The sequence below is a fragment of the Atheta coriaria genome, unplaced genomic scaffold (genome assembly GCF_025399875.1).
Source record: "Atheta coriaria isolate IRGN ID8LTWV9N9 unplaced genomic scaffold, Caltech_Dcor_3.1 hic_scaffold_4_pilon, whole genome shotgun sequence".
NCBI classification, from domain to species: Eukaryota; Metazoa; Arthropoda; class Insecta; order Coleoptera; family Staphylinidae; genus Dalotia; species Dalotia coriaria.
In genome coordinates, this window is record NW_027045446.1 from 1,544,635 (window position 1) to 1,564,409 (window position 19,775).

General features: G+C 35.1%; 1 protein-coding gene across 1 annotated transcript in view; it reads right to left on the reverse strand.

The window, feature by feature from the left end:
• Positions 1-552: 552 nt before the first annotated feature.
• The window catches only part of LOC135790340 (zwei Ig domain protein zig-8-like), a 33,609-nt gene continuing 14,386 nt past the window's right edge, over positions 553-19,775 (reverse strand). The window contains exons 2-5 of the mRNA XM_065300535.1: positions 15,318-15,523; positions 4,157-4,367; positions 1,633-1,929; positions 553-855 (exon numbers count right to left, since the gene is read on the reverse strand). Of these exons, the coding sequence (XP_065156607.1) occupies positions 749-855; positions 1,633-1,929; positions 4,157-4,367; positions 15,318-15,523 (821 nt within the window). The 3' untranslated portion in view covers positions 553-748. The remainder of the gene's footprint in view (positions 856-1,632; positions 1,930-4,156; positions 4,368-15,317; positions 15,524-19,775) is intronic.

Here is a 19,775-nt window from a genome sequence, read left to right on the forward strand (position 1 = left end):
ACAAATTCCCAAAATATTCCAAGAGATATGCGTTGTTATTTACGTCCCTTTACTGATACATATTTTTAAAACAAAATTAGATGTTTTTTTCCGGAAACCGGAAAACCGGAAGTCGTTTGTTTTTCACCGGTATTATATGTACAAAATGATAACGAAATTAGATGATGACATAATTAGTTATTAAAGTTGTTTATTCATTGATATGTACAATGAGAATTTTCATCAACAAATTTTCACATTCATCCATCAGTGTCACATTTGCACGACGCGTGTATTAATTATACCTTCATCATTTTTATAAACTGTAAATATTATAAACAAAAATAGAATTTAATTCTGTTTGTTGTCATCGTAATTTAACGAATTATTTTTAGATATATTTTTTATTAATATTATTATTATTCTTATACGTTATTATTATTCAAATTTCACTTAGTCTTTAATTCTATTATAATGTAATTTATTTGTTGTTTTGTCCAATGTCTGTGTTGTCACTTGTTTTATTCGAAAATAGAAAAAAATCGTTACTTGTACGGATTATTAGCGTGTTAGTGTTATCCTACGTTAGTTTATTGATTAATTAATTTATTAATGCTTTGATATATGTCTTAGTTGTAACATATAAACATGAACTGGTTTGCGAAATGATGAATCCGGTTAAATTTTGTCTTAAGTGGTTAGATTAATCGCCGTTTTATAAAATTTTTATCATTTTTAGGTTTTCACTCGCAGTTTAGAAGTGTTTGTGCTACGTTGTTTGACGTATCAGGAGCAATAGTAGGCTGATGAGGATCAACATGTGTGGTTCTGTCGACCAGCAACCCCTTCCATGATGCATCGCTGCGGGGTGTTCGCCTAAATGGAAAAAATCAATAATTTAGCAAAAATTTTTGGCAACTTGCATAACTCGAGAACGCGTGGACCGATTTTCATGATTTTTTTTTTATTTTGTTTGTTACAATCTAAAATATAAAAATAACCATTAAAAATATTTAAAAAATCATAGGAACAATTTTTATGTGAAAATTTTTTTTTAAATTTGATTTTTTGGTCGACATTATTCACTTTAATAATAAAATTTTATTGAATATATTTCCAATGAAATATATTGAAATGAACTTGGAATTAAATAAAAATATCCGAGTTGGAAAATGAATTTTTAGTTGTTGCAGTGACAAATATTGAATGTTATTACAACTCTTGACAAAAACACGAATATATTCGAATATTTAATGGCGTAACAAAGAGGTATTCGTTGTTCCCGTGTCCCAATTGTATCATTTGGTGTTTGAGCCGCCCCTTTGGGGTAGAGAGTCTTGCCTCGAAAACATTCATTCTGCCATTTTGTTGGCTTTTGTTGTCTTTGTTGTAAAATAATTATTAGCTCGTTGCGCGTTGCTCGTAATGTGGTTTATTGTCTGTTTGGCATGTTGAAAGCAAGAAAATAACTTTCCGTTTATTTTATTTGCTCATTATGCGATATCAAAGCGAGCAAAGATGAAAAGTACGAAATAGAATTCAAGTAATTGCCTGCTATTGTTCCAAGTCGCAAAAAAGTTTCAACGTTTTCTTCTTTAAATTAATTTAAACTCGCCGCGTTTTTTTGTTTTAGTTTTAATTAAGAATGCTCACCGTTGAGGATGTGCACGCGTACATTGTACGCATTGGCGTTGGTGGGCAAGCAGGTGTAAAGCCCGGAATCACCCTGGGCTGCTTTCTGGATGAGCAGGCGGCTGGTGGTTACCGGGCCCTTTTCCGTCACCAGGCTGATACCACCGCGTGGCGAATCGAAATTGATCGCTACCGAATTATGTGACCACATCATCGTCGGCGGTGGTTCGGGGGCGTACTTCACCAGGCACGTCAGATTGATCGTCGAGCCCAAGTTGATGAACAGGTCAGGACCTCCAAGGATTTCTGTTATTGGTTCTAGAATCAAAAACACACAAATTTTACCAAACCGGAAAACCGGAAGTTCAAACCGGAAAACCGGAAAATACATGTGCGTGTATAACAAGTTGTCGTCTTAACCACCAGAGTGAATTAATGAACGCCCATTCTCGTAGAATACAGAATGGGACTCCGGCGTCCGCATCTAATTCGTTATCCAGTTCTATTCGTCTTGATGACGTTAGGAACCCGGACGTTAACAGAATACACAATATCTTCAACATACGAGCAGAAATGTTGTAATTCAAAGTGAAATTTTTTTTTGTTTTTGAAAATACAATTTGATCACTTTGTATATAGTTGCTGACACATTAAGTCTAATACTGGTCCGACATAGAAAATCATTTAACACGAGCTAATCGAATCCGAACCCAGGGGAGCGTTTCCAACACCATTTGAAAATAGTTGAAAATCGTGTGACGACGACCCGAATGCACTCCGGAAGGGTGTGATGACTCTTTCAGGATTACATTAGAGCACATCCGTGCTCCACCGAATACTCGACCGATAATATCTGCCTGAGATGTTGATTTAACAAAATATAAAAAGTTTAACGCGCTCGTAAAATTTTTGCAAGAATTTTTATTAAAAATTGTTTTTATCTCAAATATAGCAGCAAATAATATCAGGTGCAGAAAAAAGCAAAAAAAAAGAAGTAGATGTGCCTTACCCAGCGCAAGCTTCAGCTTTATTAGACTTTAGTGGAACGTAACTAATTCAGTTTTAATTATGCTGGAGGCGGCAAGTTTACGGCGCAACTTTTAATTTACGACACCGGAATTTTTCTCGAATCGTCCGCAGGGCGCGAAAACGAAGTGCACCCGCTCTCTTTAATTATGATCTCATAAATAAAAACACATTAAAGCCATTTCCGGAAATATTTTACTTTTATCTGTTTTCTTTTCGAGCAGAAAATTATTACAAGTTTAGATTATGTGGAGGCGCCGGGATTAGCATATATTACATATAGATTTTTAAAGGTGTCGTTTGGATATGATAATTTGGTGTTAAATGATTAATCGCTGGTGGTTAACGAGTCGCATTAATGCATTTTGAAAGTCGAAAAAAAGCCCGGACAAGCTTTCCGCATTAGGTAGACTCGGCGGGAGATAAATCGCGCGCGCGGAAATTTATTTTTCCAAACCGAGTGTTGTGTTTGCCGAGTGCGGTTTTGTTAAGTTACAAATACGCGCGTGCTTTGCGTGGAAGCTTTGCGACACAACGCTAAAAGCTCGCGCTTTGCGAACATATTGCAACCGGAGCCATCGCGCGGAAAATAAACGATGAATCACGCTTAATGAAGAAAAGAAGCGAGAGCAGAGCGCAACGCGAGCACAATGCTTCAATTTATTAATCTTTCGCGTGCGAAAAGCTCAACGCGACCTCCGGACGAATACAAGGCAACAAAAACGTAAACTGTAAACTTAATTGGTAAACTAAACCGGAAAACCGGAAAAAATGGGTTTATTTGTTTCTCCGCTTGATTGCGGCCATATTACCTACAGTGTAAGAGAATAGGGGTGGTTTTATGAGGTTTTCGCCAACGTAGGTGCTTGTTTATGTGTTTTAGTTTATGGAGCTTTAAAGAATTGCAAAAAACAAATATTTTTGCGGAGGATTTTAAAGAAGATACTTTTCTTAACCGGAAATGGCGTTTTACATAAGTGAAAAAACATTTTTTTTCAAGAAAAAACAATTTTGGATAAAAAATGAAAAATTTGCAAAAAAAAATTATTTTTTGGAAAAAAATTTTAAAAAACATATTTTAGGTTATATTTACTAACCTAAAATAAGAAAATATAAACATATTAATATTTGTCAAATTTTCAACGTTTTTAAAAATAAAAATAAATTTTTTTGCAAAATTTTTGCGAAAAGTAAAAAAAATTGTAAAAAACAATTATTTCTGCAAAGGATTTTAAAGGAAGATACTTTTCTTAACCGGAAATGGCGTTTTACATAAGTGAAAAATCATTTTTTGCTAAGAAAAAACAATTTTGGAAAAAAATGAAAAATTTGCAAAAAAAAAATTATAAAAAAACATATTTTTAGGTTATATTTACTAACCTAGAATAGGAAAATGGTAATTTGAAAATATTAGTATAATTTTCATCGTTTTTAAAACTGAAAAAAATTGTTTGCAAATTTTTTGCAAAAATTTGAAAAAATTGCAAAAATACATTTTAAGCAAATATTTTTTACTAACCGACAACAGTCAAATGGACGGGTGTGCCTATCGGTGGCGTCGTGCTAATCTGACACTCGTAAATCCCGGTGTCCTTCCGCTGAGGATAGCGGATGCGCAGCGTCCACTCTTCAGTATGCGGCGAGTGAATCGCTTCAAATCGCTGATCGGAAGTGTAAGTATATCTTCCCACTGTCAGTAAATGAATATCTCGATGCCTCACCCATGAAACCTACAACCAAAACCAAAAAGCAAAAACACAGTTAATTACAAGTAAGTAAATGAATTAATCACCGACATCGCAGTACAAACATAACCTTAATTATCCTTTCCAGCATGTTTACGTGCTGGTATTGTTTGTGTTGTTTTACTAATATCATCGACATCATTACGACCTTAGGAATGCTTTTCATTTGATGATAATATATTAAAGCTTGAATACGACGAGTGATTGTTTGGGGGGCGGCTACATCTAGCAAGTCTAGGCACTCAGGTCCTTTGTGGTCACGTCCGGTGCTGTAGCGTTAATTTCACAACCAGCTGAATAATATCCTCAGCTTTGTGAGCTTTCTCCTTCACTCACGCACCGTGTCACTGATTTGCATTCAAATTCGCTCTCTAATTCATTACGTAATGACTAAAATTTGATCAAATTGGATATAAAATTCAACTACCACTCGAGTAAGTGTATATATCGAGTAATTTCCGTATTAAAATTTTACGTCATAATTCGGGCATGAATTGAACTCGCGGGCGATGAAACCACGTTATAAAAGTTTTATTTTATCTCCAGGATATCTCAAGGATAACGCATATCCATTTTATTTTATCGCTCCTGCCATCGAACAAGTCCGTTTTATGATTGCGAATCGTTTAATTAAAGCTCTCTTGCTTTTTCCGGTTTAATCCTTTTGTATCCTCTTTATCCGGCATAACTACCGTTATATAACTAAATGGCTCATCTTGGTGTTGTAGGTTCGTGCTTTTGTTGTATTTATTTATCCTGGCGCGTAAACATGTTATGATTTCATGCCATGTTGTGTCAGACAATGGGCCGTAAAATCTGTTTACGAGATTGTGCAATTTTTCATCATGAGCTTTTATCGATGAGGTTTTTGATGCACACAAAAGAATTTAAACCAGGATTAATAAACTAAAATATTTTTGACGTTTGTGTTTTTTTCAGGAAAAAACTCAACAAAAAATATTGGGGATTACTATACATATTTTCCGGTTTTCCGGTTTTCCGGTTTACCGTAAAAGTTAATTATATGGTTTATTTATATTCATAGAGTATTCAAGGTTTGCCCAAACATGGAAAGTTGATACTTGTCGATGCGGATCGAATGAAAACGTCCAGGATAGTGTTCGATCGGGTTTCAGTCGGAACGCAAAGTTTCGGAAACGCCCTGGAAATTGTAATTTCGGTAATGGTGAAGCTCCACTCTAAAGTTTAATGCCGATGAATGTAACTCCATGTCGAAAGTTAAATGCACAATTGTCATAAATACGGCCGCTCGTCGCAATCGTTAATTAATGTTCAAACTTTAAATGAATGGAAATTAACGCGGCGCGCACTTCGAAAAGCCCGAAAGCTCGCGGTGGTCGTGTTGTGGTCGCTTCTCACTATTTACCCACTGGCAATCAACGGAATGGTGCCCAGGCCGTTAAAAATTCGCAACGATTAATCAGTGTGCAAATAAAGCTCGGCCATAATTTTCCGTGCGATAGTGCGACTATAATAAACAAAAAAAATCTACCAAGTACGACAAATTATCTAAAAACACCCAAATTCCTCATTCCCGGTTAAAAATATTCCACTTCCGGTTTTCCGGTTTTGGAAATTTTTTGATTTTTATATATTTTAGGTAGTTAAACTCAACTTTTTTGCGTCTTTTGGGAATAATAACACTACTCAATGGTTTCGAAGCCCGTGTGAAGGCAATATCTATTCTATTTTGATCTAGTGCCGGCTGTAACAACGCACGCGTCGCACTTTTATTGTCCCGCGCGCGAATTGCATCGAAGACGAGCGCGCCCGGAATTGCCCCCGAGGGTCCAGTGTTTATAAGTTTTATAAATATAGACGCTGCGCTCGAAGATTGAACAAGATATGGCCGGGACGTGTTTAGCCTGCGTTCCATGCGTATAACAAAAAGCTCCTTCCGGCTTAGAAGAGGCTCTATACTTAAATATTCATGCGAAGGATGAAACCCGCGAGCTTTCAGATAGTTTATCATCTTTTGAAAAAAGTAAAAAAGAAAAAACGATAATCTCTAGAGGAAGAAAAAGAGTTGTGATTGAATAAAAATAAAATAAAACTATATTAAACAAACAAAAGACTTTTGGCATATTTGCATTTGGTGATCTCTATTGTATGTGGAAAATGATTTATGTATGCGCTCATTTCCCAAGTGGCTGTTCAACCGTGCGCACTTGTTTCATTTTTGGTGGAGGCGCCTTTTAGTTATTGATTATTCGCGCATTGTTCGTAACAGAAATCAATTTCTAAGAGCTTTTGTTCCATTCTGTTTATTTTTTCGTTCATAAGAATCCAATGACCAATACAAACGGAATGCAGCAGTACAAAAGAGCTAAAATATTGAAGCGCGAGTTCTCGCTCCGACGTCGACGTGAATTTGCTTCGGAAATTCTCTTCCAATAGATTTGGCGCAATACATTTCGACGATATCTCCTAATATGACTCCATTGCTTATCTGCGTTCGCCGACTAAATGTATCCCGGCAGCGCCAAAAACGCCACATAACCAAACAGAAGTACAAAAGCTTCGCCTTCGACTCGATCGCTGTGTTATTTTTTTCTCTCCGACGCTACATCGCTAAACATTCTAAAACTATTCAATAAAACCAAAAGAAAACTTGCGGGTAGTAATCATTGAATGGTATATTGACGTGGAAATATAAAATTTCTGCGGTCGGGAATTTTTCACTAGCAAATTTTCGCTGCGCAAAGTCGAGATAAATTGCGATAATAAATTTCATGCGGACATAATATTTATCTGACATGGAATATCATAGTATAATATTTTACTTTACAAGTATTTTTTTACAATTTCATCAGCGGTTTTTATTTTTGCAGCAAAAATAATGAACTTTTCGCTGTTTCTAAAACATGTTTTGTAACTTTGCTCACGTATTTATTTAGAAACAGCGGCCGGAAAAAATAAACACAAGAAACTTTTCTGTTTTATAATGTACGTACATTTGTCCTCTCGCAACTTGTTCTTGTTTCAATGATGCGGAATGTGTACGGATGTTATGCGTGTTGCGTGTCGTTGCAAAAGATGAACAATGAAAGTAGCCTCGGATGCCAATATCTTTTCAGTTCTCAGCGCGAGTAGCACGAGTAGCGATAACAATAAAAGTGGAAAACTTTTATTTCCAACATTGTATGTGTGTGTGTGCAGGTTTTTGTTTTTCTTCTGTTTGCTGAGATGGCAGCTATGCGCAGTTATGGCGTGTCTCGATGACTGTTGACACAACTTATGTGCGCAATTTTAGATGTTCGAAGAGGATCGACTAGATGGGCGGTTTTGAGATCGTTCCAGGAGCTTTTTTAACAACCCACGGCACGGGGGAGAAATGGGTCGGAAAACCTGGTCAATATTGTAGCCAGTTTTATAAGTAAAATAACTTTTAAAGTTAGTTTTATGTGGAAATTATTCAAAAATTTGCTTTTTTTGCAAAAAAATTTGATAAAATGTTCCAAAAACACATTTTTTACACAAAATAAAAACAATCATTTGTTTATTTATAACTTGGTTATGATTATTCTACTTTTTTTGTAGGTAAAATGACTTAAAAACTTTATTTTTGTTAAAAATAATCAAAAATCAACGATTTTTGTGCAAAATCAAAAAAATGTTGCTAAATTTTTGGCCAACATGTTCCAAAAACATGTTTTTTTACACAAAATAAAAATTATTACTTATTTATTAATACCTTACCAATTTTTTGAAAATATTTTATAAGTAAAATAACTCAGAAACCATTTTTTGCAATTTTTTCTAAAAATTAAGTTTTTCCCAAAAATTTAATTTTTGCCAAAATATTGTGCAAAAATGTTTCAAAACACGTTTTTACACAAAATAAAAACTATCATTTGTTTATTTATAACTTGGCTTTGATTATTCTACTATTTTGTGGGTAAAATGACTTAAAAACTTTATTTTTGTTAAAAATAATCAAAAATCAACATTTTTTTGACAAAATCAAAAAAATTTTGCTAAATTTTGGGCCAAAATGTTCCAAAAACATGATTTTTACACAAAATATAAATTATTACATATTTATTTATACCTTACCAAATTATTTTAATTGGTTTATAAGTAAAATAACTCAAAAACTAATTTTTTGCATTTTTTTCAAAAAATTAAATGTTTTTCCCAAAATATTTAATTTTTTGCAAAATTTTTTACTAAAATACTCCAAAAACACATTTTATATACAAAATAAAATTTGTCTCATATTTATTTATACCCCCCATATATTTTTCAACATTTAATATTAAATTTTTTCCCAAAAGAAACAAAAAAACAAAAATATCTTTCCAAGATTGGCTTGAACGAATCTCTCCTATCAGACTAAGTGATAAACGGTTTATATTGAATGCGCAGACGAAGAATTTATGTCAATACAAAGTCGTAAAGCGTAACAATAAAAAATTGCGAGCAAGCGCACGGATGGAAAGCTCTCGCAACACTTTACACGCCCACAGCGCGCAGGTTGAAGACGCGCATCCTTCTCGTGTCGTATATTTAAGATTATGTAAAAGCACCATGGAAAATAACTCGATATCTCACTCGGCTCGATCCCAACACGCCGTCGTAAACTGCCATCCTTGCAGATACAAGTTGTTACACTAAAATAACACACAGCATTTGTACAAGCCCGGCGCCTCCACTCATCTCAACCAATGTAAAAAAATGTCAAGATTTAACAACACCATTAAAAAGACTCTCTTGTTATGTAATTTATTGTGACAGTATTTTCATCACAATTTCGGTTCTCTTTCATTTTCTTCGGGTCCATTATTAGCTCCTCATGTTTCCGCAATTTGCGCTTAAACCTAAACCTGTTGAATTGTAATAAGCAGAATTTTCCTTTCGCTGATTAAATGAATAAATTACGGTGGCGGCGAGGACCAGGACCAGAGGAAAAGTTTTCTTGTTTTCTTTGCAACATCTCATCGGCGTTAATTAGATTAAAGCACGCAGCAGGAGAGCTAATGCTTCTCGACAAAGTGAACATTGTCCATTAAATTAATCGAATGCATTAAAACAAAAATATTATACGCAACAGAAATTTCGTATGCACGATTCATCGTTAACGAGATTAATCCGACGCGTTAAATATGCTTCCGGAGTTGAAGTTAAGTATAACCTAAGCCGTGCGCTCAAAGTCGTGCGAGGATTAACAGCTTTCAGCGTGTCGTGAAAAAGAAGAAAAAATCCTAACCGTGAAATAGTGTCACGCGTCGCCGTTTTAATACAGTCGGCGGCGTTTTTTATCACTTTATGCATTATGTAGATTCTTCGATGTGTGTGTGTGCGGGAGTAGCTAATTTAAACAGGTTTCTTTTTTGTCCGTTTGGTTGCAGTCGCGCGAAGAAAAAGTGGAACGCTGAGAGAAAATAAGTTGAGGTTGGAGATGTCGCCCGGGACGCGCGCGGCCAACTTTTCCAAAGGACGGCGAGTTTTAAATTATGTGCATTTATTATTCATAATTTTATAAACACGCCGCGGCACGCTGGCGAAAAGCGCTGAGAGAGGAAGTTCGTTGTCCCTGCGGTGGAACTGATAAAGGGAAATAATAAATTTCCACCTGGGAGCCATCGCTACTTTTCGACCTCTCTCGTTTCTTTATATTTTCATTTTCTCCACGCGAGATAATAAAAAATTGCGTGAAATATGACTTTATGATCGTGATTAATTCGTTACGCGTATTGTAAGCCGCAATTCTCAACACCTTCTTCGTTTCATCGTCGGCTGAATTATTCAAAAATTTGAATAACTCAAGAATTTGATTAAAAATGAATGGAAGTGTTGGTTTCAATTAAATTTTTGATGAGGGATTAAGTTAAGCAAACATTCAATTAATTTTTAATTAAAATTTTTATATTTTTTTATGATTTTTATAATTTTTTTGTAAAAAAGTTGCAAAAAAATTGTTTTTGGACAACAAATGTAGTTTTTAGCAAAAATTTAATTTTTTTTATTTAGTTTTTGCAATCCTTAATAATATATCAAAATATTTTTGCATTTACAACCGAAATTTTAGCCAAAATAATTTTTTTGCAATTTTTAAAGAAAAAAATTCCCAAAAACGATTTTTTTGCAATTTTTAAAGAAAAAATCTATAATTAATTATCAGCAAGTAATAATTTTCTAAATGTACATTCACCTGAAACTCTATAACTTGATCAAACACTCAATTAATTTTTAATTAATTTTTTTTCAATTTTTTTGCTTTTTTGCAAAAAAATTTGAAGACTTTGGATGCAGGTGCTGCTTGCGGCTTGAGAATATTAAGCAAACACTTACGCCTATCATGCTGCCAGCCAAAGCGCCTGCTGTGAGAGTTTAGGATGTGGAGGTGGAGGTGGAGGCGGCTCGCCGCAGTGTCTTCTGCACATGTGTACTTAACAGAAGCTGTGCTACCGCACCACCACAGCAGTCTATACGCCGGATGCAATTTGTTTGGTCTCGAACAATATCCGAAGCAGTTTCAATTTGATAGATAGATAACCAACACACCCACACACACACACACAACCATAACCTCAACTTTAGATATTTCTATGTAAATATTCAGCGTTGCCAAAAGTATTTTGACTGGATGTTTCAGAAAGATAATTATGCAAATATTCGCGTGTGAATGAAGTCCTTGATGATGACAGTGTTGATTAATAATTTATTTGCTTCCATTGCGATTTCGTTTTCGGAGAATTCGAGGTGTGTGATATCAGTGCGCGGAGGCGACACCTGGTTTTCCTCACACAGGTCTCTCGTCGCTCGCGTATCTGAGAAGAAGTATTGTCATGAATATGCAAATGCAACTACATCGCTGAGCGCACGCATGAATTTTAGATGGCCTCGAGGTGGCTACAAGACGCCCGACGCGAAGAATATCATTTTCATGGCGTGGAAATATTATCTAGCCGGATGTGTGCAAACATGTGAATTTCCTCACTGATGGTTTTGATTATCATATCAACGTATTCCTACATTCCAACGGAAAATATTGATTTTTTTGCTAAATTTTTAGGAAAAAAAATGAAATTTTGTCCATTTTTCATAAATTTTTGCTGATTTTTGGTTTTTAAGGTGATAAAAATAACAATTTTAATAATTTGATTGTCATATCAGCAAATTTAAACATTATAACAAAAAATATTAATTTTTTTCTAAATTTTTAGCAAAAAATAATTTTTTTTCCAATTTTCATTTATTTTTTGCTAATTTTTGGTTTTTAAGGTGTTAAAAAATAAAAACATAATTAATTTCATTATTATATCAACAAATTATAACTATTTCACAATATTATTAATTTTTTTCCAAAATTTTTAACAAAAATTTCTAATTTTTTGTAAAAAAAATAATTTTTTTCCATTTTTTCATCTAATTTTTTGCTGGTCTCAGTTTCTTAGGTGTTAAAATATGAAAGTTAATATAAGTAATGTAATAGTGCGGTTGGAATCAACGACGCCCGACAATTCGAGTGGGCGGCAAGCAAGAAAAGAAAAACGCAACGACGTAAAACTCGGTATTAACGACGCTTTCGTCCGAAAATCCAATAAAGCGAACTCGACTTTTAGCGTCTCGGCTCTTTACGACCTAATAAAAAAGAGGAACGCCAGGCTGGCCAACAAAGCAACAAGGAAACAACAATATCACTGCGCCGAACACTGCAAGAAAGACAGTGTGAGTGAAACTCGACGAAAATCAAAAAAAATGCTATGCTTAGACGACATCAAGACATCCGCTTAAATTAATATGACAAAAACTGACATCTGGGGATATAAACATAGAAATATCATCAATCCAATCGTCAAAATATTGCTTTCTGGTAAAATTAGTTCATAATGATCAAAACAACAACATTAGTCATATAAAAATATATTTTTTCCGAAAATAGATGGAGAAAAACATAAAAATAATGTGTGATTGTAAAGCTGGGTGATTTTTGGCGTTTAAAGCGTTGAAAATCGTTGTTGAGCATCATTGGACTCGCCCCTGGGCGAAAGCGGCATTAAGACGACTTTAATATATTGGATACGCTCGCCAGCGTGAAAGCGTAGGTCTTTATCAGCGCCATTATCAGCGTTAGATGGAATTAACCCAGGAGCAACCTCGGTGCGTTTATTAACAAGTGCGCAATTCCTCCAAGAGCTTTTAGAGCTTTTCTTGATTTGGTATAAAATAAAGATTTTTATATTGATCAAAAACAAGAAAAACTCAGTATAATATAAGAGCTATTATAGGGCGGGGCTTAAAATCTTCCAAAATGCAATATTTAATAGAAAAAACAAAAATTTCTTTACAAAAAATTTAAAAGGGTGGTTTCTACGTTAATTTTAAATAATTTTTGTTGAAAAAGTAGGAAAAACTTCATTCAAACTCCGAGCTATTTTTGGGCGGGGCTTAAAATTCATCAAATGGGAATATTTTACACAAAAAAATAAAATTTATTTTCATAAAACATCAAATTTTGATTTTGACGTTGATTTTGAATAACTTTTGAGGAAAAAATAGGAAACACTTTATTTGAACTCCGAGCTATTTTTGGGCGGGGCTTAAAATTCTTCAAATTGGAATATTTTACAGAAAAAAATAAAATGTATTTTCATAAAACTTCAAATTTTGATTTTGACGTTGATTTTGAATAATTTTTGATGAAAAAATAGGAAAAACTTTATTTGAACTCCGAGCTATTTTTGGGAGGGGCTTAAAAATTTTCAAAACTGAGTTTTACCCAAAAAAAATTCGGGACTTAAAATATATTATAAATTTTTATTTTATGGCAAAAGTAAAATATTTTATATACTGTTTAATAAATTCCAAAAGGTTTTACAACACTTGAAGAGATATGGTAATGATTGCTGGGTGGAAGCAAGATGGATTCTTGGACTTAGTGCCGGACCATCGTCTCATAACGCCCGGCTATTCGTTCGCGTCGTCCTTCGCCCTTCGAAATAAGTTAGGATTTTCGATTTCCGCAATGATTATTTGGCACAGGGCCAAATGGAAACCAAACCCGCAATTCCCCGAAGCTTTTTGCAAAAAATAAAAATTTCACAAAAACCTCCTTTGTAACCTTTGTAAGATATTAATTACATTATTGTTTGTTGTTTGTTATTTTTCGATTAATTTCATTATCGGGAAGAATTGAAGATGAAAGGAGTTGTTGTTTCTTGGGAAAACTTTTTAATGCACATATATTTTGCCAACACGGATATTATGTTACAGTTTGGCCCCTTCCGCGCCGTTATCGTGACAGTTTTGAATGATTAGTACCGGCGGCTCCTTTATCCGGCGAGAAACGGAAAAAATACGCGAGTGGAGCCGCTTAGAGACGGTTATGAACAAAGTCCGACACGTACGTAACCCAGTTTTCGGCCGCCATCACGACACGCTTCAATCTCTTTCGCTAATTACGAGTTTCGGCGGCGGCGGTGGCGGCGCTCGCGTGTTTTTACCGCACGCGAAAACAAATTATTACACGCCGCTTGACGCTTTGGCGTTTTTCCAGTTTCCCACGCGCGCTCGTTCGTGTTAATTAAAACCCTCTTTCATTCGCATTCTTCTCGATGGCTATTCAAAACATCAAAAAAGCACACGCACACTAAATCACTAATGTTTTACACACAGAGCATGTTTGCTTGCTTAGCTATTCATGGGCGGGGCACAAAATGTTTCATAACGCAATAATTTTTAAATAAAAAGGAATTAAAATGAAAATAACTTTTAAAAATGTAAAAAAATTGATAAAAAGTCATTTTTATATATTTTTTGTAATAAAAATGCTATAAATATTCAGAGCTATTTTTGGGCGGGGCTTACATTGCATTATTGTTTAATTTTTTCAAAAAACTAATTTTATAACAAAAATAATTAAAAACGTTTCTAAAAATCGATTAAAATTGATTTCTACAAAAATATTTAAAAAGAAGTTACATAATTTAAGAGCTATTAATAGGCGGGGCTTAAATAAAGTTCTGTTTAATTTATAAGTCCTTGCAGTGAATATTTGTGTATTTTTTATTTCTTATTTTGCAAATACGAATGTTTAATTGAAAAACACTGAAATATATTGTCGAAGCCGTAATGCGAAACTAATTTCTTCTGAAATAAATTACGCCCTCTGGTGAAAAAGCGCATCTCATTTGCGCGTCCCATACACGAATCGCATAAAATAAATCCTATTAAAAGTTGTTGGGGAAATTGTCGCGCTCGGCGGCGCTAAGCACCGCGCCGCGTTTGAATGCAACGATGCAGTTTAATTTTCAGTCCGGTATTCTAATTAACGACCGGAATAAAAAAAAAGGGTTTTACTACAACCCGTGCAAAAAAAAAAACTAAAAAGCGAAGAGCGTAGAAAGGGGTAATTTTCGCCAGGCGAGGAAAAAAACTTTTCATCGTCAAGTACGCATTGAGCACGAAATTTTTACCATTCTATTGAATTTTTAATTAAAATATTAAAGTGCTTTAATTATGGGCGTGGTTATTGAGTGCTATTAATAGGCGGAGCTAAAATATTATTTTGATGAATTTTTATTTTTTTGTTGGAGTTTTGATGAATATAGATCAAAGTGATTGTCGTAGATCACAAACGGCGTCATTATCAATGCCCAATTTCTGTCAGAACAAAAAGTGGCCCTACAGCCCTTAGTTACTTAGGACCCGTGCTGAATAATTAATTACACGCCCGTCGCCGCACACTTTTATCGCCTGTTAATTGCGACCGAATGAATTTCAGCATCCCTTTTGCCCTTGGGTGATGAAACCTGCTGTAAGTGACATCCTGCAGCCAAGTCATGCGTCGAAACCTTCAAAATTGTCAAATATTCCCCGGCGCTAAGGGTTGTATGGTCGAATTTCCTCTTTCAGTTTTTTTACGATCGGATTTTTTTTATATTTAATAATAAAAAGCTCGCTGCGTACCGTTCGGTTGCCGAGATTCTTCACTCGGCAGTGCAGCATTACGGTTTTCCCAACGAGGCCGGTGATATTTGAATTTATGCTCGTGTCGAAATATGGTCCCGTCCCGGGGGTCGGCCACTCCTGCAGGAAGTCTCGGAACTTCTTCGAGGCGAGGCTGACGCTGCCGACGCTCGCGGCGGGCGCGTCGTGCGCCCCGGCGCCTGCTCCTGCAAAAGACAAACATTTCGTCATAATTTAATCATCTTTCTAGTTCTTGCAGTGTTCATCCCTCAAGTCTACAACCCCTGTATTTACTTTGGGGCCTCGTTATCTCAAGGGGTGACTCGCGCATTATTTCAGTTTATTTTTCAAAATTATTATACTAACAAAACGCAAAAAAGGTCAAAAATGGCGTGTGATTATCTCATAGAGAATTTGACGCAGATTAAAAATTTTTCTTCCATTCCTTCTTATCTCTTTTAGTGTACGAGATATTCGCAATAAAAAAATCGTCAAAAATTGAAAAATGTTACTTTTTAGCACTTTTAGTTGCGTTTTTCGACTTTTTCCTGTAGGAAATACAATTATTTTATGTTTTTACCTGATTTGGAATTTTTCAATCTTTCATAATCAGCAATTCGTTGGTAGCTATCTCTTTTAATTTAATAGATATTAATTATTGAAAATCGTCGAGAAAAAGTATCAAGCACCCCCCCTTGGCAATTTTTTTCTTAAGAATGAAAATTTTATCTTTCCGATTTCTCTTTTAACTATCCTATCTTATAGAGAATAGTTCGCTGATTAAGACGCTGCGATCAGATCCTATTTATCTCTTTTAGTTCACGAGATATTGGCATTTAAAAAATGGCCAAAAATTGAAAAATGTCACTTTTAGCACTTTTAGTCGCGTTTTCGACCTTTTCCTTTAGGAAATACAATTATTTTATATTTGTATCTGATTAAGAATTTTCCAATCTATCATATATCGCAATTCGTTGGTCGCTATTGCTTTTAATTTAAGCGATATTAATTATTAAAATCGTCGAAAAAATTATCAAGCACCCCCCCTTGGCAATTTTTTTCTTAAGAATGAAAATTTTATCTTTCCGATTTCTCTTTTAACTATCCTATCTTATAGAGAATAGTCCGCTGATTAAGACGCTGCGATCAGATCCTATTGATCTCTTTTAGTTTACGAGATATTCGCGTTTGAAAAAAATGGCCAAAAATTGAAAAATGTCACTTTTTAGCACTTTTAGTCGCATTTTTCGACCTTTTCCTGCAGGAAATACAATTATTTTATATTTGTATCTGATTAAGAATTTTCGAGTCTTTCATAATCAGCAATTCGTTGGTAGCTATCTCTTTTAGTTTAAGAGACATTACTTATTGAAAATCGTCGAAAAAATGTATCAAGCACCCCCCCTTGGCAATTTTTTTCTTAAGAATGAAAATTTTATCTTTCAGATTTCCGTTTTAACTATCCTATCTTATAGAGAATAGTCCGCTGATTAAGACGCTGCGACTAGATCCTATTTATCTCTTTTAGTTTACGAGATATTCGCGTTTGAAAAAAATGACTAAAAATTGAAAAATGTCACTTTTTAGCACTTTTAGTCGCATTTTTCGACCTTTTCCTGTAGGAAAAACAATTATTCTATATTTGTATCTGATTAAGAATTTTCCAATCTTTCATAATCAGCTATTCGTTGGTGGCTATCTCTTTTAGTTTAAGAGATATTAATTATTGAAAATCGTCGAAAAAAAGTATCAAGCACCCCCCCTTGGCAATTTTTTCTTAAGAATTAAAATTTCATCTCTCAGATTTCCGTTTTAACTAGCCTATCTTATAGAGAATAGTCCGTACATTAAGACGCTGCGATCAGATCCAAATTATCTCTTTTAGTTTACGAGATATTCAAAATTGAAGAAAATAGGCAAAAATTGAAACACTTTCTGGCACATTTAGTCGCGTTTTTGGAGCTTTTCTACCAAGAAATATTATTGTATTATATAATTGTTTTATTGAGAATATTTCGTAGATTAAGAATCTTTAATCTGTTTGTTTCTATCGCCTTTAGTTTACGGGATAATCGTTATCAAAGTTTCAGTAAAAATTCAAATCCCCATTTTTGGCATATTTGAGAGCTATTAATAGGCGGGGCTTAAACGTTCGCACTTTTTTTGCAGCAAAGTTTAAACGTAGCTAGATTGATGTGCTTGATGTGCTTGATGTGCATGCGTTGGGTCGTGAAAAACACGGAGCTTTCACCAGAGCGAAAAGCTCCAAACAATGCGCGCCGTTGCAGAATTAAGATGAATAATGGAGGGATCCACGCCGCGCGCGCACCAAACGCGAATTAACATCTTCGTCACTTTCTTGGTTCTGGTGTGCGCGAATTTAAAATTCAGATTCCGCCCGGTGTACTCTGTTAAAGCGCATTACCTCTTTGTGTACATTGTCCTGCTTTGCACCAATTTTACTCCGCTTTTGTGGACGTTTTACGCAAGACTTAAAAAGCGCACCGCTTTCATCACACACCCACAACAAAAAATAAACATTTGATTAGCTTCATATCCCTAGGTATTGTTAATAAATAGCATTTAATCTAAATATTTTTATTTCTATTCTAAGAATAAAATAAGATTATTTCTCGTATTTAAATAGAGCTTTGTTCTCGGAAATATTTAAAAGCTTTATTAAGCTCTGGCAAACATAATAACGATCAGGAATCGTAGTGAGGTGGAAAATAGGACGCGGAGTTGCTGCGTTGGCGTAAGAGTCACAGAAAAAAATGAGAAAAGCTCAAGCATCCAATTTCAAGCTTTTCTTGTTACGCTATCATTAGCAAAAGCACATTCAGGCAAAAATATCAAAATTTTATCAAAAAAATCATAAAAATAAATTTTTTATTTAAAATTTTTATTAATTTTGCTCCGCCCATATAAGAGGCGTGGTTAATTCTCAGCTATTAATAGGCGTGGCTAACATAATCCCAACTGATGATAATCATCAACCAGATGAGATTTATTCACTGTTTTGAAAGGATCTTCTATGAGTTGAAACTAACTACCGGTTTCTGTTTGAGCAAGATATATTCGGGGTAACATGAATGTTGGTTATCTTGATACAGCATCCCCTATTCAGAAATCAGCCCTTTTCAGCGTGTGGGCATTGTCCGAGCGCTTTGTTTCGACGTTTCATGTTTCACTTTAGACTTTAGGGGACGGCCAATTGTCAAGTATAAACCTAATACACCCATAGGGGTATTAAATCTAATAAGGGTAGTTTTCACCCTTATAATTTTTTATTTCAAACAAAAAAAAATTAAAATCATAAATTTATTTATTTTACTTCTTTTCCTGCAAATTATATTAACGCAATTGTTCAGTCAATGTTTCGTACGTGTGGCGGGAGAGAAATAGGGGTTGGGTATTGAATGAAGCGACATCCGGGTTTTGGTCTCGCTCGTAAATGGTTGGCGAGCGTGATTTCTCCGGGGAATAACAATGATGCTCACGTACGTCAGATTACCGCAAACATTATGACGCCCGGAATGTGTCTCCTTGTCGTATGTTTGTGTATGCGTGTGAGTTGCCGCCCCCCGCAGCAAATGTGCCAACGACATGAAGCTGCGCGCACGATGCAAAATGCGCGGGCGACATCGACGGCATGCTCGTAATAACAAAACGGCCAAACATCCCCCGACGTACGAATTGCTGCATAGAAAGCCACACCGAAACTTCAACTTCCGGTGAAGCGATATTATACAAATTGTTGTAACTGCACACGCGGGATGTGTTTTTAAAGTAAGCTTTTGGAAATTACTATAGAAGGTAAAGAAAATGTTAAACCGGAAAACCGGAAGTGCATTTAATTATGTTCAGAATGTGTTTTTAGGTATGGGGAGTGAATATGAGTAAAACCGGAAAACCGGAAAATTGGAATTTTATTTCAACAATTGGTGTATATTTTCGAGTGTAACTAGTGTGTGAACGTCGACGCTTTGACTAATGTCCGTTCTTGTCGACGAACACCCGACATGTCGCCCGCCGCGCGAAGCAATTTTACATTCGGTAACGAGCTTTATACGAGTGACTATATCGTTTGGAGCACATGTAATGAAATTTCGAAACAAAAACCCGTCGACGACGAATTCTGCTCTTTGTCCCAGAAAACATCCCTGTGCCACAACTACCGCACACGACCATCAGCGAAAATATTAATTCCACGCTTGGTCAAAAATAAATTAAAAAGAAGGAAAAAAGTCTTGGAAGTTTTTGCCGAGTGTTGAAATGGTGTTTTTCAGTTGTCGTACACCGCATAATCGAATTCCTTTCAAATCCATATTCCAATCGCCGGTTGATCGTAATCCGCGACGCCTTCGACCGTTTTTTGACTGACATCATAATGGGTAAATACTGAATAGCGCTGGAAATGCAAAATGGTCGGAATCTAAGAAGCGCTCGCACAATGCT